Genomic DNA, 25,192 nt, shown 5'->3' with positions numbered 1-25,192 from the left:
CTACTGTAGGAGGTATTCTCTTCTGGGCCGGCAGCATCGAGAGGGTTAACACCTTTAAATGTCTACTGTAGGAGGTATTCTCTTCTGGGCCGGCAGCATCGAGAGGGTTAACACCTTTAAATGTCTACTGTAGGAGGTATTCTCTTCTGGGCCGGCAGCCTCGAGAGGGTTAACACCTTTAAATGTCTACTGTAGGAGGTATGCTCTTCTGGGCCTGCAGCATCGAGAGGGTTAACACGTTTAAATGTCTACTGTAGGAGGTATTCTCTTCTGGGCCTGCAGCATCGAGAGGGTTAACACCTTTAAATGTCTACTGTAGGAGGTATTCTCTTCTGGGCCGGCAGCCTCGAGAGGGTTAACACCTTTAAATGTCTACTGTAGGAGGTATTCTCTTCTGGGCCGGCAGCATCGAGAGGGTTAACACTTTTAAATGTCTACTGTAGGAGGTATTCTCTTCTGGGCCGGCAGCATCGAGAGGGTTAACACCTTTAAATGTCTACTGTAGGAGGTATTCTCTTCTGGGCCGGCAGCATTGAGAGGGTTAACACCTTTAAATGTCTACTGTAGGAGGTATTCTCTTCTGGGCCGGCAGCCTCGAGAGGTTTAACACCTTTAAATGTCTACTGTAGGAGGTATTCTCTTCTGGGCCTGCAGCATCGAGAGGGTTAACACCTTTAAATGTCTACTGTAGGAGGTATTCTCTTCTGGGCCTGCAGCATCGAGAGGGTTAACACCTTTAAATGTCTACTGTAGGAGGTATTCTCTTCTGGTCCGGCAGCATCGAGAGGGTTAACACCTTTAAATGTCTACTGTAGGAGGTATTCTCTTCTGGGCCGGCAGCCTCGAGAGGGTTAACACCTTTAAATGTCTACTGTAGGAGGTATTCTCTTCTGGGCCGGCAGCATCGAGAGGGTTAACACCTTTAAATGTCTACTGTAGGAGGTATTCTCTTCTGGGCCTGCAGCATCGAGAGGGTTAACACCTTTAAATGTCTACTGTAGGAGGTATTCTCTTCTGGTCCGGCAGCATCGAGAGGGTTAACACCTTTAAATGTCTACTGTAGGAGGTATTCTCTTCTGGGCCTGCAGCATCGAGAGGGTTAACACCTTTAAATGTCTACTGTAGGAGGTATTCTCTTCTGGGCCGGCAGCATCGAGAGGGTTAACACCTTTAAATGTCTACTGTAGGAGGTATTCTCTTCTGGGCCGGCAGCATCGAGAGGGTTAACACCTTTAAATGTCTACTGTAGGAGGTAATCTCTTCTGGGCCTGCAGCATCGAGAGGGTTAACACCTTTAAATGTCTACTGTAGGAGGTATTCTCTTCTGGGCCTGCAGCATCGAGAGGGTTAACACCTTTAAATGTCTACTGTAGGAGGTATTCTCTTCTGGGCCGGCAGCATCGAGAGGGTTAACACATTTAAATGTCTACTGTAGGAGGTATTCTCTTCTGGGCCGGCCGCCTCGAGAGGGTTAACACCTTTAAATGTCTACTGTAGGAGGTATGCTCTTCTGGGCCGGCAGCATCGAGAGGGTTAACACGTTTAAATGTCTACTGTAGGAGGTATGCTCTTCTGGGCCGGCAGCCTCGAGAGGGTTAACACGTTTAAATGTCTACTGTAAGAGGTATGCTCTTCTGGGCCGGCAGCCTCGAGAGGGTTAACACCTTTAAATGTCTACAGTAGGAGGTATGCTCTTCTGGGCCGGCAGCCTCGAGAGGGTTAACACGTTTAAATGTCTACTGTAGGAGGTATGCTCTTCTGGGCCGGCAGCCTCGAGAGGGTTAACACGTTTAAATGTCTACAGTAGGAGGTATTCTCTTCTGGGCCGGCAGCCTCGAGAGGGTTAACACGTTTAAATGTCTACTGTAGGAGGTATGCTCTTCTGGGCCGGCAGCCTCGAGAGGGTTAACACGTTTAAATGTCTACAGTAGGAGGTATTCTCTTCTACGAGCATCTTTCAGAATGCTGCAGATAGAAATGCAGTACATAGAATACATTCTACAATGCCACCCTATTAGATAATAGATGGTTTGTCCACATTGTACATTCTCATTTTAATCTGCATGCTGTATTTCACTTAACATGCCCCTGGCTTTCTTTCTGTCTCCTGTGAAGCTTCTAGTCGGTTGTCTTTTTTCGTTGAGCTGCTGTACTTAAACTGGAAATAAGTAATTTGATAGACTGAAAACAATGAATTTGTACTTTGCAAATATTGTTGCACTTGTTTTGATGAACCACACTATCAGATGGTAATCAGCCTTACATACAAGATGGTCCTAAAGGGGCCGTCTAATCTCATTCATGATTATCACGCACTAAATATCTACTCAGAGCACATGGAATACAGCAGCCTTTTAAAATAAAAATACCCCCACTTATACTCACCATTGTCTTTGACAGTTATTTACTTGGGACCAGATTCAGACATTTGTCATTTATAGAAGCGTGTCGATGTTCCTGCGCATGTGCTACACAAGAACCACCGGAATGTTCTGTTCTGTCCATTCACTACTCACCATCACACTTCATTGTACCAGATTAGAGCAACTGAGAACAGGAGCTGGATAGTGGTTGCTGATCATGTACATTTTTCATGAACCAATTATTGGCAAAAGATCTGGTTGGTTAAAAGCCCCCCCCCAAAAATGTGGGCAAAATATCAGAATTAGGATGCCTGTCTAAAAATGCTGGTCAGACTATACATCTATGAAGTCATCACTGAGGGACATCATGTAAAACAGCCCTAACTGGAACTGGTCAGACTATACATCTATGAAGTCATCACTGAGGGACATCATGTAAAACAGCCCTAACTGGAACTGGTCAGACTATACATCTATGAAGTCATCACTGAGGGACATCATGTAAAACAGCCCTAACTGGAACTGGTCAGACTATACATCTATGAAGTCATCACTGAGGGACATCATGTAAAACTGCAGATCACCTGTTGGGTGTGGACGAACTGTGGCCAATCAACGCGTAGAATCATTAGGAAATGAACAGCAAATGACTGCCGATATTCTGTGGTCTGAGAGGCTGTGCCACTGCTGTTTCAATGGCCGACGTTAGTGTTGGTCTGTCGTGTCCTGAATAGGGAACAAAGTAAGACGAGACCGAGCCATCATCTTCATTAATGCATCTATTGTCACAGGTCTAATTCAACGTTGCCTCCACAGTGTTCCTATCAGTACACACACGCTGGGAGGAGAAATAACACCAGCATGTACACAAGAACCAGTGTGTTGGAATAGCAACAAAAAAACAAAACCAACAGTGCTTAAATAATAATAATGAATAAAGTGCAATCCATTTCACCAGGAGACAAATGTTAACAGGAGGAATCCTTTGTAGTCTTGGTCAGAGAAGGGATCTCCCCACAGCTAAAGCAGAGAGTCCTCAGGGTGGTCTGGGTTTGTGGTGAGGACATAAACCCGAAGAGAAGCACAACAAGACATATGACCATAAGGCGTGTTTGCGGAATAAGATAGGATTTCTAATAGATTGTTTTCATTGCTTCTAGTCATTGGCAGACTGGAGAAGCGGCTGTCCTCTTCCTCTTCCTCCACAGACGCCGCCTTCACATTCTAGTGGATGAAATGTCAAATATTAACAAGAATAGAGACACATCAACTTTAACACAAATAAAATGCCAAATTGTTTATCCATTTATGGGTCCTGCCAAAGGTCAAGTTCTGCAGTTCAGCCTACCGAGTGGCGCAGTGGTCTAAGGCACTGCATTGCAATGCTAGCTGTGCCACTAGAGGTCCTGGTTCGAGTCCAGGCTGTGTCGCAGCCGGCCGTGACCGGGAGACCCATGGGGTGGTGCACAATTGGCCCAGCGTCGTCCGGGTTAAGGGGAGGGTTTGGCCCAGCGTTGTCCGGGTTAGGGTAGGGGAGGGTTTGGCCCAGCGTCGTCCGGGTTAAGGGAGGGTTTGGCCCAGCGTCGTCCGGGTTAAGGGAGGGTTTGGCCCAGCGTCGTCCGGGTTAAGGGAGGGTTTGGCCCAGCGTCATCCGGGTTATGGGGAGGGTTTGGCCCAGCGTCGTCCGGGTTATAGGGAGGGTTTGGCCCAGCGTCGTCCGGGTTATAGGGAGGGTTTGGCCCAGCGTCGTCCGGGTTAAGGGAGGGTTTGGCCCAGCGTCGTCCGGGTTATGGGGAGGGTTTGGCCCAGCACTGTCCGGGTTAGGGTAGGGGAGGGTTTGGCCGGCAGAGATGTCCTTGACCCATCGCGCACTAGCGACTCCTGTGGCGGGCCGGGCTCAGCGCACGCTGACATGGTCACCAGGTGTTTCCTCCGACACATTGGTGCTTCTGGGTTAAGCAGGCGTTGTGTCAAGAAGCAGTGCGGCTTGGCTGGGTTGTGTTTCGTTGAAGACACACGACCTTTGCCTCTAACAAGACCCCTCCCCCTCAGACAGAACATTTACCTCTCAGGCCCCTCCCCCTCAGGCAGAACGTTTACCTCAACCCTCTGCTCCACCTCAGGCCCCTCTCCCTCAGGCAGAATGTTTACCTCCCCCTCAGGCAGAACGTTTACCTCAACCCTCTGCTCCACCCGTTTTAGCAGAGGAGACTGCTGAGGGGAGGACGGGTCATAACGATGTCTGGAATGGTATCAAACACATATGGTGTTCATGTGTTTGATACCAATCACTTCACTCCATTCCAGTCATTAGACACTCCATTCCAGTCATTACACACTCCATTCCAGTCATTACACACTCCATTCCAGCCATTATACTCCATTCCAGTAATTACACGCTCCATTCCAGTCATTACACACTCCATTCCAGCCATTATACTCCATTCCAGTCATTACACACTCCATTCCAGTCATTACACACCCCATTCCAGTCATTACGAACTCCATTCCAGTCATTACACACTCCCTTCCAGTCATTACACACTCCCTTCCAGTCATTACACACTCCATTCCAGTCATTACACACTCCCTTCCAGTCATTACACACTCCATTCCAGTCATTACACACTCCCTTCCAGTCATTGCACACTCCATTCCAGTCATTGCACACTCCCTTCCAGTCATTACACACTCCATTCCAGTCATTACGTTACAGCCATTATCATGAGCCGTCCTCCCCTCAGCAACCTTCTTGTTATGTCTACTTTTTGGTGGGGAGTAAACAATTTTTTCAATTGCGACCACTGTGGTCTTATGTAAACCAGTTAGCACCACTGTAGTCTTATGTAGACCAGTTAGCCTAGAAATTAGCCTGGCAAGCATGTTCATATGTAAATATTTTAACTAATCATTGTGACGCTGAATTTTGAAAGGAGGCTGTTAGTTTCAATAATACTTACTTGTAATAGGCTACATGGAACCAGCAAAGTAACACTGCAGACTGTGGGAAGTCTGATTCGATTGCCTTGTTTTCTTTAATGTCACAGTCAACCATCACACAGTTATACGATAAAGACAGAAACATCAGTGAAACAAAGTAATACATCCAATCACTGATTGAAGAATGACTACAATTAAGGTCAGGTATCTGTCTTGGCCCCATTCATATAGATAGACAAAACATGCTCTCATTAAAACAGCCAACAAGGCAGCATGCTGACTTATCAGCTTCCGAGGCTGCTATTGAATCTGATCAGCCTATAAGGCACTTTGACAGTTAATATGCCTGCAAGGAGCTTTTCTCATGAAACAGCCTACTGTACAAGGCAGCATCTTGACTTATCAGCCTCTGAGGCTGCTATTGAATCTTATCAAGGTCTGAGGCTGAAAGTTAATCTGATCCGCCTGTCAGGAATGGAGCTCTGTAAATGTAAATATTATCTTCTTAATATTATTATATATTATCATATACATACCCTTATAATTATAAGCATATCAGTTACGCAAGATAACAACTAGCATAGATAACTAGCTAGCTACAGTAGCTAACAAGACTGCCTAGCTAACTAGCTAGGCAGCTCACAAGACTAGTTAGCCAAGTGAGCTTGTTTGCAGCCCTGCCAGCAAGCTAGCTAACGAACACAAAAAGATTGCTAATCTACAACAAATCAGTCTTAGTATCATTATAAAGTTGCCTTAATTTTGAAAGAAGCTAGCCATATTACCTTTTCCCCTCTAGGCTTAAGCTTTCTGTCTGAATGTGTTTGAATGTGGCTCGACAGCTTGTCGTTCCTTGCATGAGATTGGCTCTGGTCTTTGGGGCTGAGTGCATCCTGGAAGACAGGGCTGCCTGTCAGGCGCTGTTCGGGGCTTAAATGCCCCACTAGCGCTGAGAACTACCGGTAGGGCTACATACAGTAGATCAACTCACGACCTGTAGAGGCTCATTGAAGGAAACAAGACATTCAGACGCAGTAGTGTACTACAGATGGCCGTACCTGGGTAAACCTACATTGATTGATGTAAAACCACATAGTCAGTTCCAAAATCATTTGTACCCTTGATAAAGATGAGCAAAAAAACCAAACAGAATAAAATAAATACTAAGCTATATTATTATATGCTAAATATATATACTTTTACACTAATAGAATTGCTCAGTGAAAGAGATTTTGTTAAATAAATCTCTCAAAGAGATTTAAATATTCCAGCATCCTCCCCTTGCGAGGATAACGACACTAAGCCTTTTTATGAGATGTTTATGTTTAATGAGATTGGAGAACACATTGGGATTTTAGACCAGATTTCCTCCATACAGAATCTTTCCAGATCCTTGATATCCTTCGGTCTGCCCTCATGGACTGCCCTCTTCAATTCAAACCGCAGGTTTTCAATGGGGTTCAAGTCCGGAGTCTGAGATCTTGATTTGTGTGGTCAATTAACTATATCTTTGTCGATCATCTGACCATAGTACCATTCCCAATCCAAGTGCCTGTGCCATTTAGCAAACTCCAGGCGCTGCTATGATCAGATGACTTGAAAATAGAGTTATTTGGCCATGCTCACCAGTGATGGTGTTTGGTGTCAAAAAAACAGTGTTTCCTCCAACACATTGGTGCGGCTGGCTTCCGGGTTGGATGCGCACTGTGTTAAGAAGAAGTGCAGCTTGGTTGGGTTGTGTTTCGGAGGACGCATGACTCTCAACCTTCGTCTCTCCTGAGCCTGTACAGGAGTTGCAGCGATGAGACAAGATAGTAGCTACTAACAATTGGAGACCACGAAAAGGGGGTAAAATAAAAACAGAGGCAGAAAATAACCTACTGTAAAATATGGTGGTGGAGATTTGATGTTATGAGGCTATTTTGCTTCCACTGGTCCTCGGGCCCTTGTTAAGGAACAATAACATCATGAACCATGGTCCTCGGGCCCTTTTTAAGGAACAATAACATCATGAACCATGGTCCTCGGGCCCTTGTTAAGGAACAATAACATCATGAACCATGGTCCTCGGGCCCTTGTTAAGGAACAATAACATCATGAACCATGGTCCTCGGGCCCTTGTTAAGGAACAATAACATCATGAACCATGGTCCTCGGGCCCTTGTTAAGGAACAATAACATCATGAACCATGGTCCTCGGGCCCTTGTTAAGGAACAATAACATCATGAACCATGGTCCTCGGGCCCTTGTTAAGGAACAATAACATCATGAACCATGGTCCTCGGGCCCTTGTTAAGGAACAATAACATCATGAACCATGGTCCTCGGGCCCTTGTTAAGGAACAATAACATCATGAACCATGGTCCTCGGGCCCTTGTTAAGGAACAATAACATCATCATGAACCATTTTATCCAAAAACCTGGTTGCCTCTGCCAGGAGGCTGAAACTTGGCCAAGAGTGTATCTTCCAGCAAGATAATAACCGCAAGCACACATAAAGATCCAGAAAGAAATGGTTAATTGACCCCAAAATCAACATTTTGCAATGGCCATCTCAATCTCCGGACTTGAACCCCATTGAAAACCTGTGGTTTGAATTGAAGAGGGCAGTTCACGAGGACAGAAGGATATCAAGGATCTGGAAAGATTCTGTATGGAGGAAATCTGGTCTAAGATCCCAATGTGTTCTCCAATCGCATAAAATATTTTAGAAAAATGCTCGTGTCGTTATCCTCGTAAAGGGTGCCAATGATTTTGACCCGTCTTTTAGAGAACTTTTTTGTGTTACTTGTTAAACGAAATCTATTTAGCTGATGAATGTATTAGTATAAAATAATATAATTGTTATATTTTTTTGCCACATACAATATAGCTCAGTATTTATCAAGGGTGCCAATAATTTTGGACCTGACTCTATATGAATGTGTGATATATAGTACCACCTAGTCTGTTTAATCATTGTGAAAAGGCATGAGAAACATCACAAACAAAACTATTCCGAAAAATCCAAATTGTATATTATTTTATTCTGGAAGAATTCTCAAATATTTTTTTTTAGAAACTTAGGGACGGTTTTCAGTGTTATACAATTCATCTTTTAATAAAATATTATTTTCAATATTGCTTTGGGTTGCTTTTAAAATGGATACCTGAAATTATCTATTTACAAAATTTTATTAGAATTGTGTTTTAACAGAGTATTTTTTTTTACACCCCATTCCACTCTCTTAAACCGGACGTTCCTCGTACCCCCCAAAAAACACACATTGTTGACATTAATAATAATTTGTTCTTTGTACAAAATACGTCTGTTTTACAACTCGAATCAAGTTTCATCTTCATATCAATTACATTGTGGGAGTATATACAGAGGGAAGTGGGACTCGTGTCATGTGATTTGGTGTGGCGCTTCGAGCATCTCCATGAGAAAGGTGTCTATGGGCGTGTCTCCTATCAGCTTGAAGAAAAACAGGTGCTCCAAACACTTGAGGCCTATGGAGCGCAGGGCGGGGAGACGCAGCAACAGTTTAGCAAACCTAGGAGGAGGGAGAGTCACAAGAAACAAAGATTAAACCTGGCTATGACCATGTCGTAATATTATCATTAATTTTGTCATAATATCATCATTATGTCATAATAATATTATTATTATATCATAATATCATTATTATATCATAATATCATTATTATGTCATAATATTATCATTATTATGTCATAATAATATCATTATTATGTCACAATATTCTTTCTTTGCTCATTGTCCTCTTTTCAAGGAATGGCTCACTTTCCTGTACCTTTTTCCTCATGACCACAGATAAGTGAGAGTGCCCGATAGGTGTCCACAATATTAAAAGGAAAACAATTTCTTTAAAATAAGTGGTCAATTCCAATGAGACAAGGGCAGTGATCAGATTGTATTGGGATGTGTTCGGTCTGTAGCAAGGGTGGGGTCAATTACAATCAGATTGTATTGGGATGTGTCCCGTCTGTAGCAAGGGTGGGGTCAATTACAATCAGATTGTACTGGGATGTGTTCGGTCTGTAGCAAGGGTGGGGTCAATTACAATCAGATTGTATTGGGATGTGTCCGTCTGTAGCAAGGGTGGGGTCAATTACAATCAGATTGTATTGGGATGTGTTCGGTCTGTTGGGGTCAATTACAATCAGATTGAATTGGGATGTGTCCCGTCTGTAGCAAGGGTGGGGTCAATTACAATCAGATTGTACTGGGATGTGTCCGTCTGTAGCAAGGTCGGGGTCAATTACAATCAGATTGTATTGGGATGTGTTCGGTCTGTAGCAAGGGTGGGGTCAATTACAATCAGATTGTATTGGGATGTGTCCCGTCTGTAGCAAGGGTGGGGTCAATTACAATCAGATTGTACTGGGATGTGTTCGGTCTGTAGCAAGGGTGGGGTCAATTACAATCAGATTGTATTGGGATGTGTCCGTCTGTAGCAAGGGTGGGGTCAATTACAATCAGATTGTATTGGGATGTGTTCGGTCTGTTGGGGTCAATTACAATCAGATTGAATTGGGATGTGTCCCGTCTGTAGCAAGGGTGGGGTCAATTACAATCAGATTGTACTGGGATGTGTCCGTCTGTAGCAAGGTCGGGGTCAATTACAATCAGATTGTATTGGGATGTGTCCCGTCTGTAGCAAGGGTGGGGTCAATTACAATCAGATTGTACTGGGATGTGTTCGGTCTGTAGCAAGGGTGGGGTCAATTACAATCAGATTGTATTGGGATGTGTCCGTCTGTAGCAAGGGTGGGGTCAATTACAATCAGATTGTATTGGGATGTGTTCGGTCTGTTGGGGTCAATTACAATCAGATTGAATTGGGATGTGTCCCGTCTGTAGCAAGGGTGGGGTCAATTACAATCAGATTGTACTGGGATGTGTCCGTCTGTAGCAAGGTCGGGGTCAATTACAATCAGATTGTATTGGGATGTGTTCGGTCTGTAGCAAGGGTGGGGTCAATTACAATCAGATTGTATTGGGATGTGTCCCGTCTGTAGCAAGGGTGGGGTCAATTACAATCAGATTGTACTGGGATGTGTTCGGTCTGTAGCAAGGGTGGGGTCAATTACAATCAGATTGTATTGGGATGTGTCCGTCTGTAGCAAGGGTGGGGTCAATTACAATCAGATTGTATTGGGATGTGTTCGGTCTGTTGGGGTCAATTACAATCAGATTGAATTGGGATGTGTCCCGTCTGTAGCAAGGGTGGGGTCAATTACAATCAGATTGTACTGGGATGTGTCCGTCTGTAGCAAGGTCGGGGTCAATTACAATCAGATTGTATTGGGATGTGTCCCGTCTGTAGCAAGGGTGGGGTCAATTACAATCAGATTGTACTGGGATGTGTTCGGTCTGTAGCAAGGGTGGGGTCAATTACAATCAGATTGTATTGGGATGTGTCCGTCTGTAGCAAGGGTGGGGTCAATTACAATCAGATTGTATTGGGATGTGTTCGGTCTGTTGGGGTCAATTACAATCAGATTGAATTGGGATGTGTCCCGTCTGTAGCAAGGGTGGGGTCAATTACAATCAGATTGTACTGGGATGTGTCCGTCTGTAGCAAGGTCGGGGTCAATTACAATCAGATTGTATTGGGATGTGTTCGGTCTGTAGCAAGGGTGGGGTCAATTACAATCAGATTGTATTGGGATGTGTCCCGTCTGTAGCAAGGGTGGGGTCAATTACAATCAGATTGTATTGGGATGTGTCCCGTCTGTAGCAAGGGTGGGGTCAATTACAATCAGATTGTACTGGGATGTGTCCGTCTGTAGCAAGGGTGGGGTGAATTACAATCAGATTGTATTGGGATGTGTTCGGTCTGTAGCAAGGGTGGGGTCAATTACAATCAGATTGAATTGGGATGTGTCCCGTCTGTAGCAAGGGTGGGGTCAATTACAATCAGATTGTACTGGGATGTGTTCGGTCTGTTGGGGTCAATTACAATCAGATTGTATTGGGATGTGTCTCGTCTGTAGCAAGGGTGGGGTCAATTACAATCAGATTGTATTGGGATGTGTCCCGTCTGTAGCAAGGTCGGGGTCAATTACAATCAGATTGTATTGGGATGTGTCCCGTCTGTAGCAAGGTCGGGGTCAATTACAATCAGATTGTATTGGGATGTGTTCGGTCTGTAGCAAGGGTGGGGTCAATTACAATCAGATTGTACTGGGATGTGTCCGTCTGTAGCAAGGTCGGGGTCAATTACAATCAGATTGTATTGGGATGTGTTTGGTCTGTAGCAAGGGTGGGGTCAACTACAATCAGATTGTACTGGGATGTGTTTGTCTGTAGCAAGGGTGGGGTCAATTACAATCAGATTGTACTGGGATGTGTTTGGTCTGTAGCAAGGGTGGGGTCAATTACAATCAGATTGTATTGGGATGTGTCCGTCTGTAGCAAGGGTGGGGTCAATTACAATCAGATTGTATAAGGATGTGTTCGGTCTGTTGGGGTCAATTACAATCAGATTGTATTGGGATGTGTCCCGTCTGTAGCAAGGGTGGGGTCAATTACAATCAGATTGTATTGGGATGTGTCCCGTCTGTAGCAAGGGTGGGGTCAATTACAATCAGATTGTATTGGGATGTGTCCCGTCTGTAGCAAGGTTGGGGTCAATTACAATCAGATTGTACTGGGATGTGTCCCGTCTGTAGCAAGGGTGGGGTCAATTACAATCAGATTGTATTGGGATGTGTCCCGTCTGTAGCAAGGTTGGGGTCAATTACAATCAGATTGTACTGGGATGTGTCCCGTCTGTAGCAAGGGTGGGGTCAATTACAATCAGATTGTACTGGGAAGTGTCCCGTCTGTAGCAAGGGTGGGGTCAATTACAATCAGATTGTATTGGGATGTGTTTGGTCTGTAGCAAGGGTGGGGTCAATTACAATCAGATTGTACTGGGATGTGTTTGGTCTGTAGCAAGGGTGGGGTCAATTACAATCAGATTGTACTGGGATGTGTTTGGTCTGTAGCAAGGTTGGGGTCAATTACAATCAGATTGTACTGGGATGTGTTCGGTCTGTTGGGGTCAATTACAATCAGATTGTATTGGGATGTGTTTGGTCTGTAGCAAGGGTGGGGTCAATTACAATCAGATTGTATTGGGATGTGTTTGGTCTGTAGCAAGGGTGGGGTCAATTACAATCAGATTGTACTGGGATGTGTTCGGTCTGTAGCAAGGGTGGGGTCAATTACAATCAGATTGTATTGGGATGTGTCCCGTCTGTAGCAAGGTTGGGGTCAATTACAATCAGATTGTACTGGGATGTGTTCGGTCTGTAGCAAGGGTGGGGTCAATTACAATCAGATTGTATTGGGATGTGTCCGTCTGTAGCATCGGTGGGGTCAATTACAATCAGATTGTATTGGGATGTGTCCCGTCTGTAGCAAGGTTGGGGTCAATTACAATCAGATTGTACTGGGATGTGTCCCGTCTGTAGCAAGGGTGGGGTCAATTACAATCAGATTGTATTGGGATGTGTTCGGTCTGTAGCAAGGGTGGGGTCAATTACAATCAGATTGTACTGGGATGTGTCCGTCTGTAGCAAGGGTGGGGTCAATTACAATCAGATTGTACTGGGATGTGTTCGGTCTGTAGCAAGGGTGGGGTCAATTACAATCAGATTGTATTGGGATGTGTTCGGTCTGTAGCAAGGGTGGGGTCAATTACAATCAGATTGTACTGGGATGTGTTCGGTCTGTAGCAAGGGTGGGGTCAATTACAATCAGATTGTACTGGGATGTGTCCCGTCTGTAGCAAGGTTGGGGTCAATTACAATCAGATTGTACTGGGATGTGTTCGGTCTGTAGCAAGGGTGGGGTCAATTACAATCAGATTGTATTGGGATGTGTTCGGTCTGTAGCAAGGTTGGGGTCAATTACAATCAGATTGTACTGGGATGTGTTCGGTCTGTAGCAAGGGTGGGGTCAATTACAATCAGATTGTATTGGGATGTGTTCGGTCTGTAGCAAGGGTGGGGTCAATTACAATCAGATTGTATTGGGATGTGTTCGGTCTGTAGCAAGGGTGGGGTCAATTACAATCAGATTGTACTGGGATGTGTCCGTCTGTAGCAAGGGTGGGGTCAATTACAATCAGATTGTACTGGGATGTGTCCGTCTGTAGCAAGGGTGGGGTCAATTACAATCAGATTGTACTGGGATGTGTCCCGTCTGTAGCAAGGTTGGGGTCAATTACAATCAGATTGTATTGGGATGTGTCCCGTCTGTTGGGGTCAATTACAATCAGATTGTACTGGGATGTGTCCGTCTGTAGCAAGGTTGGGGTCAATTACAATCAGACTGTATTGGGATGTGTTCGGTCTGTAGCAAGGGTGGGGTCAATTACAATCAGATTGTATTGGGATGTGTTCGGTCTGTAGCAAGGTCGGGGTCAATTACAATCAGATTGTATTGGGATGTGTCCCGTCTGTAGCAAGGTTGGGGTCAATTACAATCAGATTGTACTGGGATGTGTCCCGTCTGTAGCAAGGTTGGGGTCAATTACAATCAGATTGTATTGGGATGTGTTCGGTCTGTAGCAAGGTTGGGGTCAATTACAATCAGATTGTATTGGGATGTGTTCGGTCTGTAGCAAGGTTGGGGTCAATTACAATCAGATTGTACTGGGATGTGTCCCGTCTGTAGCAAGGGTGGGGTCAATTACAATCAGATTGTACTGGGATGTGTCCGTCTGTAGCAAGGTCGGGGTCAATTACAATCAGATTGTACTGGGATGCGTCCGTCTGTAGCAAGGTCGGGGTCAATTACAATCAGATTGTACTGGGATGTGTCCCGTCTGTAGCAAGGGTGGGGTCAATTACAATCAGATTGTATTGGGATGTGTCCCGTCTGTAGCAAGGTCGGGGTCAATTACAATCAGATTGTACTGGGATGTGTCCCGTCTGTAGCAAGGGTGGGGTCAATTACAATCAGATTGTACTGGGATGTGTCCGTCTGTAGCAAGGTTGGGGTCAATTACAATCAGATTGTCCTGGGATGTGTCCGTCTGTAGCAAGGGTGGGGTCAATTACAATCAGATTGTACTGAGATGTGTCCCGTCTGTAGCAAGGTTGGGGTCAATTACAATCAGATTGTATTGGGATGTGTCCCGTCTGTTGGGGTCAATTACAATCAGATTGTACTGGGATGTGTCCGTCTGTAGCAAGGTTGGGGTCAATTACAATCAGATTGTATTGGGATGTGTTCGGTCTGTAGCAAGGGTGGGGTCAATTACAATCAGATTGTATTGGGATGTGTTCGGTCTGTAGCAAGGTCGGGGTCAATTACAATCAGATTGTATTGGGATGTGTCCCGTCTGTAGCAAGGTTGGGGTCAACTACAATCAGATTGTACTGGGATGTGTCCCGTCTGTAGCAAGGTTGGGGTCAATTACAATCAGATTGTATTGGGATGTGTTCGGTCTGTAGCAAGGTTGGGGTCAATTACAATCAGATTGTATTGGGATGTGTTCGGTCTGTAGCAAGGTTGGGGTCAATTACAATCAGATTGTACTGGGATGTGTCCCGTCTGTAGCAAGGGTGGGGTCAATTACAATCAGATTGTACTGGGATGTGTCCGTCTGTAGCAAGGTCGGGGTCAATTACAATCAGATTGTACTGGGATGTGTCCGTCTGTAGCAAGGTCGGGGTCAATTACAATCAGATTGTACTGGGATGTGTCCCGTCTGTAGCAAGGGTGGGGTCAATTACAATCAGATTGTATTGGGATGTGTCCCGTCTGTAGCAAGGTCGGGGTCAATTACAATCAGATTGTACTGGGATGTGTCCCGTCTGTAGCAAGGGTGGGGTCAATTACAATCAGATTGTATTGGGATGTGTCCCGTCTGTAGCAAGGTCGGGGTCAATTACAATCAGATTGTATTGGGATGTGTCCCGTCTGTAGCAAGGGTGGGGTCAATTACAATCAGATTGTACTGGGATGTGTCCCGTCTGTAGCAAGGGTGGGGTCAATTACAATTGAAGTCAATTTAGGAAGTGATTTGTATTTGAAAAAGTTTGACATAAATAGCTTCTCCTTTTACAGCTTATTGAGAAGCTTATTGAGAAGCTTATTGAGAAGTCAATTATTGAATTGGAATGTCAGTATACTTCTTGAATTGACCCCAACCCGGTCTGTATGAGCGGTGAATACTGTACCTGCCGGGTTGGTCTGGGTACTTGGCTTTGGTGTAGGACTCCAGCGAGGCGTAGACCTTCTCCCTCAGCCCTTCCACCTCCGGTGAATTTGACAGGCCTTTTGCATCTGCAACAACAGAACATTTAGAGTCAGTCCGATGCCTTTATATATTCACCTTCTCTCAGAAACGGACTGGCCATAGGTCAGTTCAGGCAAATGCCAGATGGGCTGGTCCATCTTTAGGCCTGTGAGCCTGTCTAAATCGGGATTTTTAAATTTTTTTTATCATTATTTGGCTAATAACGAGGGCCTGTAGTAAAAAAAAACAAATGTCTGGTGTGGTGTGTGTGTGGGGGGGGTGGTTAGGAAAACAATGGACTGGTGTGTTATAACTGCCCGGGCTGATTTCTGATCCCAGTCCGTCCCTACCTTCTCTCCTATTAGACAAACCCTCTCCTTCTCAACTTCAGTCAAACTGGATACTAGTCCTAGTCACTCACACCGGAATATTAGGATACAGGCATGCTGCCCGGTGAGCCATCCCACCGACACCAACATTACAATGACTCAGTTATCTATTGTGGCTTCCTTGTCATGGCCATGTCCGCTAACATGAAGACCGCACAGCCCAGACCACAAGGTCACATAAACAACCTCATTCCTTACCTCATACGCCACACAGAGAACACAGAAAAGCCCTTTAACAAACCACTATCACAACTGTTGGTGTAACTAAGTAGACAGAGGTGTAATGCCCATAGGGGCCACAGGGGCACGTGCCCCCTCACATTAAAAATAAATATATATTTGATTTAGTTTTTCCTCTTTGTAATACTGCTAAACACTTATAAATGTTATGACGTCGGCTTTAACTTCAGCCCAGATCAGTTCCCAATCTCCCAACCTCATAACTAGATACCAAAAAAAAACATTTCAGATCTATCAATCAAGTTAGAGTAGCTAGCTTGTCTAACTATCTTAGCTGACATGCCTGCTGGCAAAGTTGGTAGAAAAGCAAGCAACAACTAAATGTACTGAATAAGACGCACATGTAGTTTCTTAAGGAAAAATAACCATCAGTCAGGAGGTATGCTTAGATATGCATATACTGATGGCTCTAGATTGCAGGAAAAAGCTGAATCAGGTGTTTGAAAAAAATCTAAATTCTCCAATTTAGCCGTCCTCACGTACTTTGTGCCCCTTCAGATTTTTTTGGGGGGGTGCTTGACGCCCCTGCAAGCACTGACCTGGGTTGAAGAGGACGATGGCTCGTAGGCAGCCCAGCTCTGTCTTGTCCATCTGCATGTCTTTCATCTTAGACACCAACTCTGTCAGGACTCTGTCAAAGATGGAGCCCACTCCGGCACTGTGAGCACTACTTCTCTGGACGTGGAGACCCGTGGCCAATAGGATTCCGTCTTTCACCGTGACAGAGCGGTGTGAGAAGGACGCGATGAGGAGCTCGTTCCAGCCTGAACATAAAACAGATAAACACACAGGGAATCTTTACTTGGCAACTAAAGTCACTGCATGTGAATACTAGTGTTTATCTACTGTTCTCTCTTAATTTCTCTATTTCATCTCTCTCTTTTTCTATCCCTCCCACTTCTCTATCTTCAAATATTTCCTATTCTCTTCATGCGTCTGTCTGTCTGTCTGTCTGTCTGTCTGTCTGTCTGTCTGTCTGTCTGTCTGTCTGTCTGTCTGTCTGTCTGTCTGTCTGTCTGTCTGTCTGTGGTTCTGTCTGTCTGTCTGTCTGTCTGTCTGTCTGTCTGTCTGTCTGTCTGTCTGTCTGTCTGTCTGTCTGTGTTTCCGATCAGGCTATTAAACGTCTTCAGCTCATTAGTGATGTGGTGTGATATTTCCTCTCCTGCATTTAGGGTTAGTGTTTGAAATATCCCACCAGCAGAGGTCAGCGTTGAGGTGTTTTTCAAAAAGTCACTGTTGGCAATCTGTTCATTGTAGATGACGGGAAACTGGTTTATGCAAAGACCAGGTCAGGTTGAATTTTGTTATAGGATGCAACATCAATATGAGAGAAGAAAGGTGGCGCTGCAGTGGAAATCAGACGTTTTACGGACTCCTGACCAATTCTGCTATTTTGTGTGTGTTTTTTTTACGCTGATCTTAACTTTTTAAATTTTTTTTACATAACATCTCTGCCATTATTTCCTATGACCGAAAACAGATTCTGGAGATCAGAACGCAAAAGAGGCAGGCGAGCCAGAACCCCGGCAAGACTATGTTGGCGAGCAAATAAACCGTCTCTACCCTCCGTTCTGTTAACGAACGTACGGTCACTAGAGAACAAACTGGAGGAGCTCTGTTCGAGACTATCCTATCAACGGCACCTGAAGATCCGTAATAATATGTTTCATGGAGTCGTGGCGAAACAAGGACATAGATAATATACAGTTCATCTTGCATCATCAAGACTGGTCAGCATCCTCAGGGTAAGAGGGGTGGCGAAACAAGGACATAGATAATATACAGTTCATCATGCATCATCAAGACCGGTCAGCATCCTCGGGTAAGAGGGGTGGTTGAACAAGGACATAGATAATATACAGTTCATCATGCATCATCAAGACTGGTCAGCATCCTCGGGTAAGAGGGGTGGTGGAACAAGGACATAGATAATATACAGTTCATCTTGTTGGCTTTTCCATGTCAAGACCGGTCAGCATCCTCGGGTAAGAGGGGTGGTGGAACAAGGACATAGATAATATACAGTTCATCTTGTTGGCTTTTCCATGTCAAGACCGGTCAGCATCCTCGGGTAAGAGGGGTGGTGGAACAAGGACATAGATAATATACAGTTCATCTTGTTGGCTTTTCCATGTCAAGACCGGTCAGCATCCTCGGGTAAGAGGCAGAACAAGGACATAGATAATATACAGTTCATCTTGTTGGCTTTTCCATGTCAAGACCGGTCAGCATCCTCGGGTAAGAGGCAGAACAAGGACATAGATAATATACAGTTCATCATGCATCATCAAGACTGGTCAGCATCCTCAGGGTACGAGGGGTGGTGGAACAAGGACATAGATAATATACAGTTCATCATGCATCATCAAGACTGGTCAGCATCCTCAGGGTACGAGGGGTGGTGGAACAAGGACATAGATAATATACAGTTCATCATGCATCATCAAGACTGGTCAGCATCCTCAGGGTACGAGGGGTGGTGGAACAAGGACATAGATAATATACAGTTCATCATGCATCATCAAGACCGGTCAGCATCCTCAGGGTACGAGGGGTGGTGGAACAAGGACATAGATAATATACAGTTCATCATGCATCATCAAGACTGGTCAGCATCCTCAGGGTACGAGGGGTGGTGGAACAAGGACATAGATAATATACAGTTCATCATGCATCATCAAGACTGGTCAGCATCCTCAGGGTACGAGGGGTGGTTGAACAAGGACATAGATAATATACAGTTCATCATGCATCATCAAGACTGGTCAGCATCCTCAGGGTAGGGGGGTGGTGGAACAAGGACATAGATAATATACAGTTCATCATGCATCATCAAGACTGGTCAGCATCCTCAGGGTACGAGGGGTGTGTCGCTTTGTTAACAACAGCAGGTGTTATATTTTTTTATTTGAATTTTATTTAACCTTTATTTAACTAGGCAAGCCAGTTAAGAACAAATTCTTATTTACAATGACGGAATACCCAACCCGGATGACGCTGGGCCAATTGTGCGCCGCCCTATGGGACTCCCAATCACATCCGGTTGTGATACAGCCTTGAATCGAACCAGGGTCTGTAGTGACACCTCTAGCACTGAGATGCAGTGCCTTAGATCGCTGCGCCACTCGGGAGCCCAATTAAGAAGTTGTTTTTGTTTTGAAACTAAAACTTAAACAATAAAAAACCCAGTAATATAATGGTGTTAACCAAAGCTCAAACTTTACTCTAAAATCAAACTAAAAATGATAATGGACTATGTCATCAATATACGCTATGGAAAAGAAAATATTGCTATGGAAAAATATTTCACAGTAATGTAATTTAATCTTGACAAAGGAGAATGATAACCAATTTAATCAAGCAAATATAATGTATAACATCAAACAAAATACCAATGTGTAATGAATATTTAGTTTGTTCCTACTTAATTTATCCAACTGTCCTTTGCCAATCTGCTTCATTATTTAGAAAATATCCCTATGTGAAAAATGAGGGGCAGACTTACGTTAGTATTTCAACAAATACATTGATAAATTCCCTTTTTATCATAGGCTTATAAGTAAACAAACGACTTTCCTCTCACTAATGTTGTTCAGTGCAAATACATGTATCATTCAATACACTATTGAATGTACAGAAAAACAAAGACATTGGGATAGGATGGAGACTGTTCTCAACATGTCAACAATGGGATAGGATGGAGACTGTTCTCAACATGTCAACAATGGGATAGGATGGAGACTGTTCTCAACATGTCAACAATGGGCTAGGATGGAGACTGTTCTCAACATGTCAACAATGGGATAGGATGGAGACTGTTCTCAACATGTCAACAATGGGATAGGATGGAGACTGTTCTCAACATGTCAACTATGGGATAGGATGGAGACTGTTCTCAACATGTCAACTATGGGACAGGATGGAGACTGTTCTCAACATGTCAACTATGGGATAGGATGGAGACTGTTCTCAACATGTCAACTATGGGATAGGATGGAGACTGTTCTCAACATGTCAACAATGGGATAGGATGGAGACTGTTTTCAACATGTCAACAATGGGATAGGGTGGAGACTGTTCTCAACATGTCAACAATGGGATAGGACGGAGACTGTTCTCAACATGTCAACAATGGGATAGGATGGAGACTGTTCTCAACATGTCAACAATGGGATAGGATGGAAACTGTTTTCAACATGTCAGCTATGGGATAGGATGGAGACTGTTCTCAACATGTCAACAATGGGATAGGATGGAGACTGTTCTCAACATGCCAACTATGGGATAGGATGGAGACTGTTTTCAGCATTTCAACAATGGGATAGGATGGAGACTGTTTTCAACATGTCAACAATGGGATAGGATGGAGACTGTTCTCAACATGTCAACAATGGGATAGGATGGAGACTGTTCTCAACATGCCAACAATGGGATAGGATGGAGACTGTTTTCAACATGTCAGCAATGGGATAGGAAGGAGACTGTTCTCAACATGTCAACAATGGGATAGGAAGGAGACTGTTTTCAACATGTCAACAATGGGATAGGGTGGAGACTGTTCTCAACATGTCAACAATGGGATAGGATGGAGACTGTTCTCAACATGTAAACAATGGGATAGGATGGAGACTGTTCTCAACATGTCAACTATGGGATAGGATGGAGACTGTTCTCAACATGTCAACAATGGGCTAGGATGGAGACTGTTCTCAACATGTCAACTATGGGATAGGATGGAGACTGTTCTCAACATGTCAACTATGGGATAGGATGGAGACTGTTCTCAACATGTCAACTATGGGATAGGATGGAGACTGTTCTCAACATGTCAACAATGGGATAGGATGGAGACTGTTCTCAACATGTCAACAATGGGATAGGATGGAGACTGTTCTCAACATGTCAACTATGGGATAGGATGGAGACTATGAAGAGCTCAATACGAAAGTGGTCTGACGAAGCGGATGCTAAGCTACAATACTTTTTCGCTAGCACAGACTGGAACATGTTCTGGGATTCATCCGATAGCATTGAGGAGTTTACCCCATCAGTCACGGGCTTCATAAATAAGTGCATCGACAACGTCGTCCCCACAGTGAGCGTACGTACATAACGCATCCAGAAGCCACGGATTACAAGCAACATCCGCACTGAGCTAAAAGTTAGAGCTGCCGCTTTCAAGGAGCTTTCTGGGATCTTTTATTTCAGCTCATGAAACACGGGACCAACGTTTTACATGTTGCGTTTATATTTTTGTTCAGTGTAGTTAACCAATTAGGTCCCTGGACTATCTGCATTGACCCGTTTTTCACTAACTCTATTGACCCATCACATACGCTGCTGCTACTGTTTATTATCTATCCTGTTGCCTAGTCACTTTACCTTCAGTACCAGTCAAAAATTTGAACATACCTACTCATTTCTTTTATTTTACTATTTTCTACATTGTAGAATAATAGTGAAGACATCAAAATTATAAAATAACACATATGGAATCATGTAGTAACCAAAAAAGTGTTAATCAAATCAAAATATATTTGAGATTCTTCAAAGTAGCCACCCTTTTGCCTTGATGACATGTTTGCACACCCATGGCATTCTCTCAACCAGCTTCATGAGGATTTGTTTTTACACCTTTATTCAACTAGGCCAGTCAGTTAAGAACAAATTCTTATTTACAATGACGGTCTAGGAACAGTGGGTTAACTGCCTTGTTCAGGAGCAGAACAACATAATGTTGTACCTTGTCAGCTCGGGGATTCGATCTAGCAACCTTTCGGTTACTGGTCCAACGCTCTAACCACTAGGATACCTGCCGCCCCACAATGCTAATTCCAACTAACAGAAATATAAAAACAAATGATGATAAGTAAGTGTTCTGTACCTGCTCGTAGTAGAATAACCTGGTCGTCTAAGGGCAGCTCTGAGAAGTGAGGAATCCTCTTGGCCCACTCCACCAGGGTGAACAGCTGTTTGTCTGCTGCCTGGCAGATGTTGGTGACTGGGTCGTTTGTCTGGACAGAAGATACAGAGAGTGTAAGATACAACATATCTGAATCATGTTCCATCTTTTGTATTAACATTAAATGGATCTCATTTACAGGAGGAAGGTTCTCTCTCATTTACAGGAGGGAGATGCTCTCTCATTTATAGGGGGAGTGCTCTCTCAATTACAGGAGGGAGGTGCTTTCTCATTTACAGGAGGGAGATGCTCTCTCATTTACAGGAGGGAGATGCTCTCTCATTTACAGGAGGGAGATGCTCTCTCAATTACAAGAGGGGTGCTCTCTCAATTACAGGAGGGAGATGCTCTCTCATTTACAGGAGGGAGATGCTCTCTCATTTACAGGTGGGGGGCTCTCTCAATTACAGGAGGGAGGTGCTCTCTCATTTACAGGAGGGAGATGCTCTCTCATTTACAGGAGGGGTGCTCTCTCAATTACAGGAGGGAGATGCTCTCTCAATTACAGGAGGGTGGTGCTATGTCATTTACAGGAGGGGGATGCATTTACAGGAGGGAGATTCTCTCTCATTTACAGGAGGGAGGTGCTCTCTCATTTACAGGAGGGAGATGCTCTCTCAATTACAAGAGGGGTGCTCTCTCAATTACAGGAGGGAGATGCTCTCTCATTTACAGGTGGGGGGCTCTCTCAATTACAGGAGGGAGATGCTCTCTCATTTACAGGAGGGAGGTGCTCTCTCATTTACAGGAGGGAGATGCTCTCTCATTTACAGGAGTGAGATGCTCTCTCAATTACAAGAGGGGTGCTCTCTCAATTACAGGAGGGAGATGCTCTCTCATTTACAGGAGGGAGATGCTCTCTCATTTACAGGTGGGGGGCTCTCTCAATTACAGGAGGGAGGTGCTCTCTCATTTACAGGAGGGAGATGCTCTCTCATTTACAGGAGGGGTGCTCTCTCAATTACAGGAGGGAGATGCTCTCTCATTTACAGGTGGGGGGCTCTCTCAATTACAGGAGGGAGATGCTCTCTCATTTACAGGAGGGAGATGCTCTCTCAATTACAAGAGGGGTGCTCTCTCAATTACAGGAGGGAGATGCTCTCTCATTTACAGGTGGGGGGCTCTCTCAATTACAGGAGGGAGATGCTCTCTCATTTACAGGAGGGAGGTGCTCTCTCATTTACAGGAGGGAGATGCTCTCTCATTTACAGGAGTGAGGTGCTCTCTGATTTACAGTCTGTTAAAATAACATCAAATTGATCAGAAATACAGTGTAGACATTGTTAATGTTGTAAATGACTATTGTAGCTGGAAACGACTGATTTTTTTATGGAATATCTACATAGGCGTATAGAGGTCCATTATCAGCAACCATCACTCCTGTGTTCCAATGGCACGTTGTGTTAGCTCATCAAAGTTCATTTTAAAAGGCTAACTGACCATTAGAAAACAATTTAGCAATTATGTTAGCACTGCTGAAAACTGTTGTGCTGATTAAAGAAGCAATAAAACTGGCCTTCTTTAGACTAGTTGAGTATCTGGAGCATCAGCATTTGTGGGCGGTAAATGAGTTAATAGACCAATAAGAAAGAGAGTTCCAAACCTCTCTGCCAATAACAGCTAGTTTTCAGTTTTCCCTCTCATCACTCAGGACACTCCCAGACAGTCTTAGCAAAATTCTTGCTTGAGAAAAAGCTATTTGAAGCAGTCACAGTAAGGTACTTAATTGTTACCCAGAAATGATTTGATAATGAGATAAAAACAGCCTCATTGCACCTTTAAGAAACACCTCTCTATGTCATCCTTACCGAGTTGCCAGGGCCTTCGTCTGCTGACGTCTCTGTCTTGGGTTCCACGGCAAGCTCTGCGTCCAGAATCTTATCGACGGGCATCTCCTCATTAAAACTACTGGTGGACTCCACCTCGTTCTCCCCTCGCTCCCTCCCCCGCTGTCTCTCCTCCTGCACCGCTGCGTGGAGTCACAGGGCCAATGTTAGAGGGTTTCTGTAAGTGAACTTAACAGATCACATCCACAAGCATTCCAAATGGACACAGAACAGAGAAACATATTGGACACATTTACCACACAAGAGCACAACGCAGCCTGTTGAGTCCACATGGTCTCACTCACACAGAACTACCCTATGCCTCCACACTTCTTTCTCCACTCTCTCTCCAGATGAAATCCTGCGATTTAGTGAGGTCTGACCTCCCGTCAACCTGCCCACTCGACCCCCATCTCCTCCTCCCTTCTCCAGACCATCTCTGGAGAACTTATCCCATTCCACACTTCCCTCATCAACTCATCCCTGACCACTGGCTGTGTTCCATCCTCATCAACTCATCCCTGACCACTGGCTGTGTTCCATCCTCATCAACTCATCCCTGACCACTGGCTGTGTTCCATCCTCATCAACTCATCCCTGACCACTGGCTGTGTTCCATCCTCATCAACTCATCCCTGACCACTGGCTGTGTTCCATCCTCATCAACTCATCCCTGACCACTGGCTGTGTTCCATCCTCATCAACTCATCCCTGACCACTGGCTGTGTTCCATCCTCATCAACTCATCCCTGACCACTGGCTGTGTTCCATCCTCATCAACTCATCCCTGACCACTGGCTGTGTTCCATCCTCATCAACTCATCCCTGACCACTGGCTGTGTTCCATCCTCATCAACTCATCCCTGACCACTGGCTGTGTTCCATCCTCATCAACTCATCCCTGACCACTGGCTGTGTTCCATCCTCATCAACTCATCCCTGACCACTGGCTGTGTTCCATCCTTATCAACTCATCCCTGACCACTGGCTGTGTTCCATCCTCATCAACTCATCCCTGACCACTGGCTGTGTTCCATCTTCATCAACTCATCCCTGACCACTGGCTGCGTCCCCTCTGACTTCAAAATGTCCCGAGTCATTTCCCTCCTCAAGAAACTAACACTCGACTCATCTGATGTCAAAAACTACAGACCTGTATCCCTTCTTTCTTTTCTTTCCAAAACACTTGATCGTTCTGTCTCTGATCAACTCTCTCGTTATCTCTCCC

At 44.6% G+C, this 25,192-nt stretch overlaps 1 protein-coding gene across 5 annotated transcripts in view; it reads right to left on the bottom strand.

Annotated features, from left to right (window-relative positions):
• Positions 1-8,310: 8,310 nt before the first annotated feature.
• Positions 8,311-25,192, bottom strand: part of LOC139409561 (retinoid X receptor, gamma b) — an 80,215-nt gene continuing 63,333 nt past the window's right edge. For all 5 annotated transcript variants that reach the window (XM_071154896.1, XM_071154895.1, XM_071154894.1 and 2 more), the window contains exons 5-9: positions 23,947-24,107; positions 22,061-22,190; positions 16,716-16,940; positions 15,489-15,594; positions 8,311-8,841 (exon numbers count right to left, since the gene is read on the bottom strand). In XM_071154896.1, the coding sequence (XP_071010997.1) occupies positions 8,694-8,841; positions 15,489-15,594; positions 16,716-16,940; positions 22,061-22,190; positions 23,947-24,107 (770 nt within the window). In that variant the 3' untranslated portion in view covers positions 8,311-8,693. The remainder of the gene's footprint in view (positions 8,842-15,488; positions 15,595-16,715; positions 16,941-22,060; positions 22,191-23,946; positions 24,108-25,192) is intronic.

The sequence above is a fragment of the Oncorhynchus clarkii genome, chromosome 5 (assembly GCF_045791955.1).
Source record: "Oncorhynchus clarkii lewisi isolate Uvic-CL-2024 chromosome 5, UVic_Ocla_1.0, whole genome shotgun sequence".
Classification (NCBI taxonomy): domain Eukaryota; kingdom Metazoa; phylum Chordata; class Actinopteri; order Salmoniformes; family Salmonidae; genus Oncorhynchus; species Oncorhynchus clarkii.
Note: the sequence above shows the minus strand (reverse complement) of the source record. Positions and strands in the feature narration are given on the sequence as shown.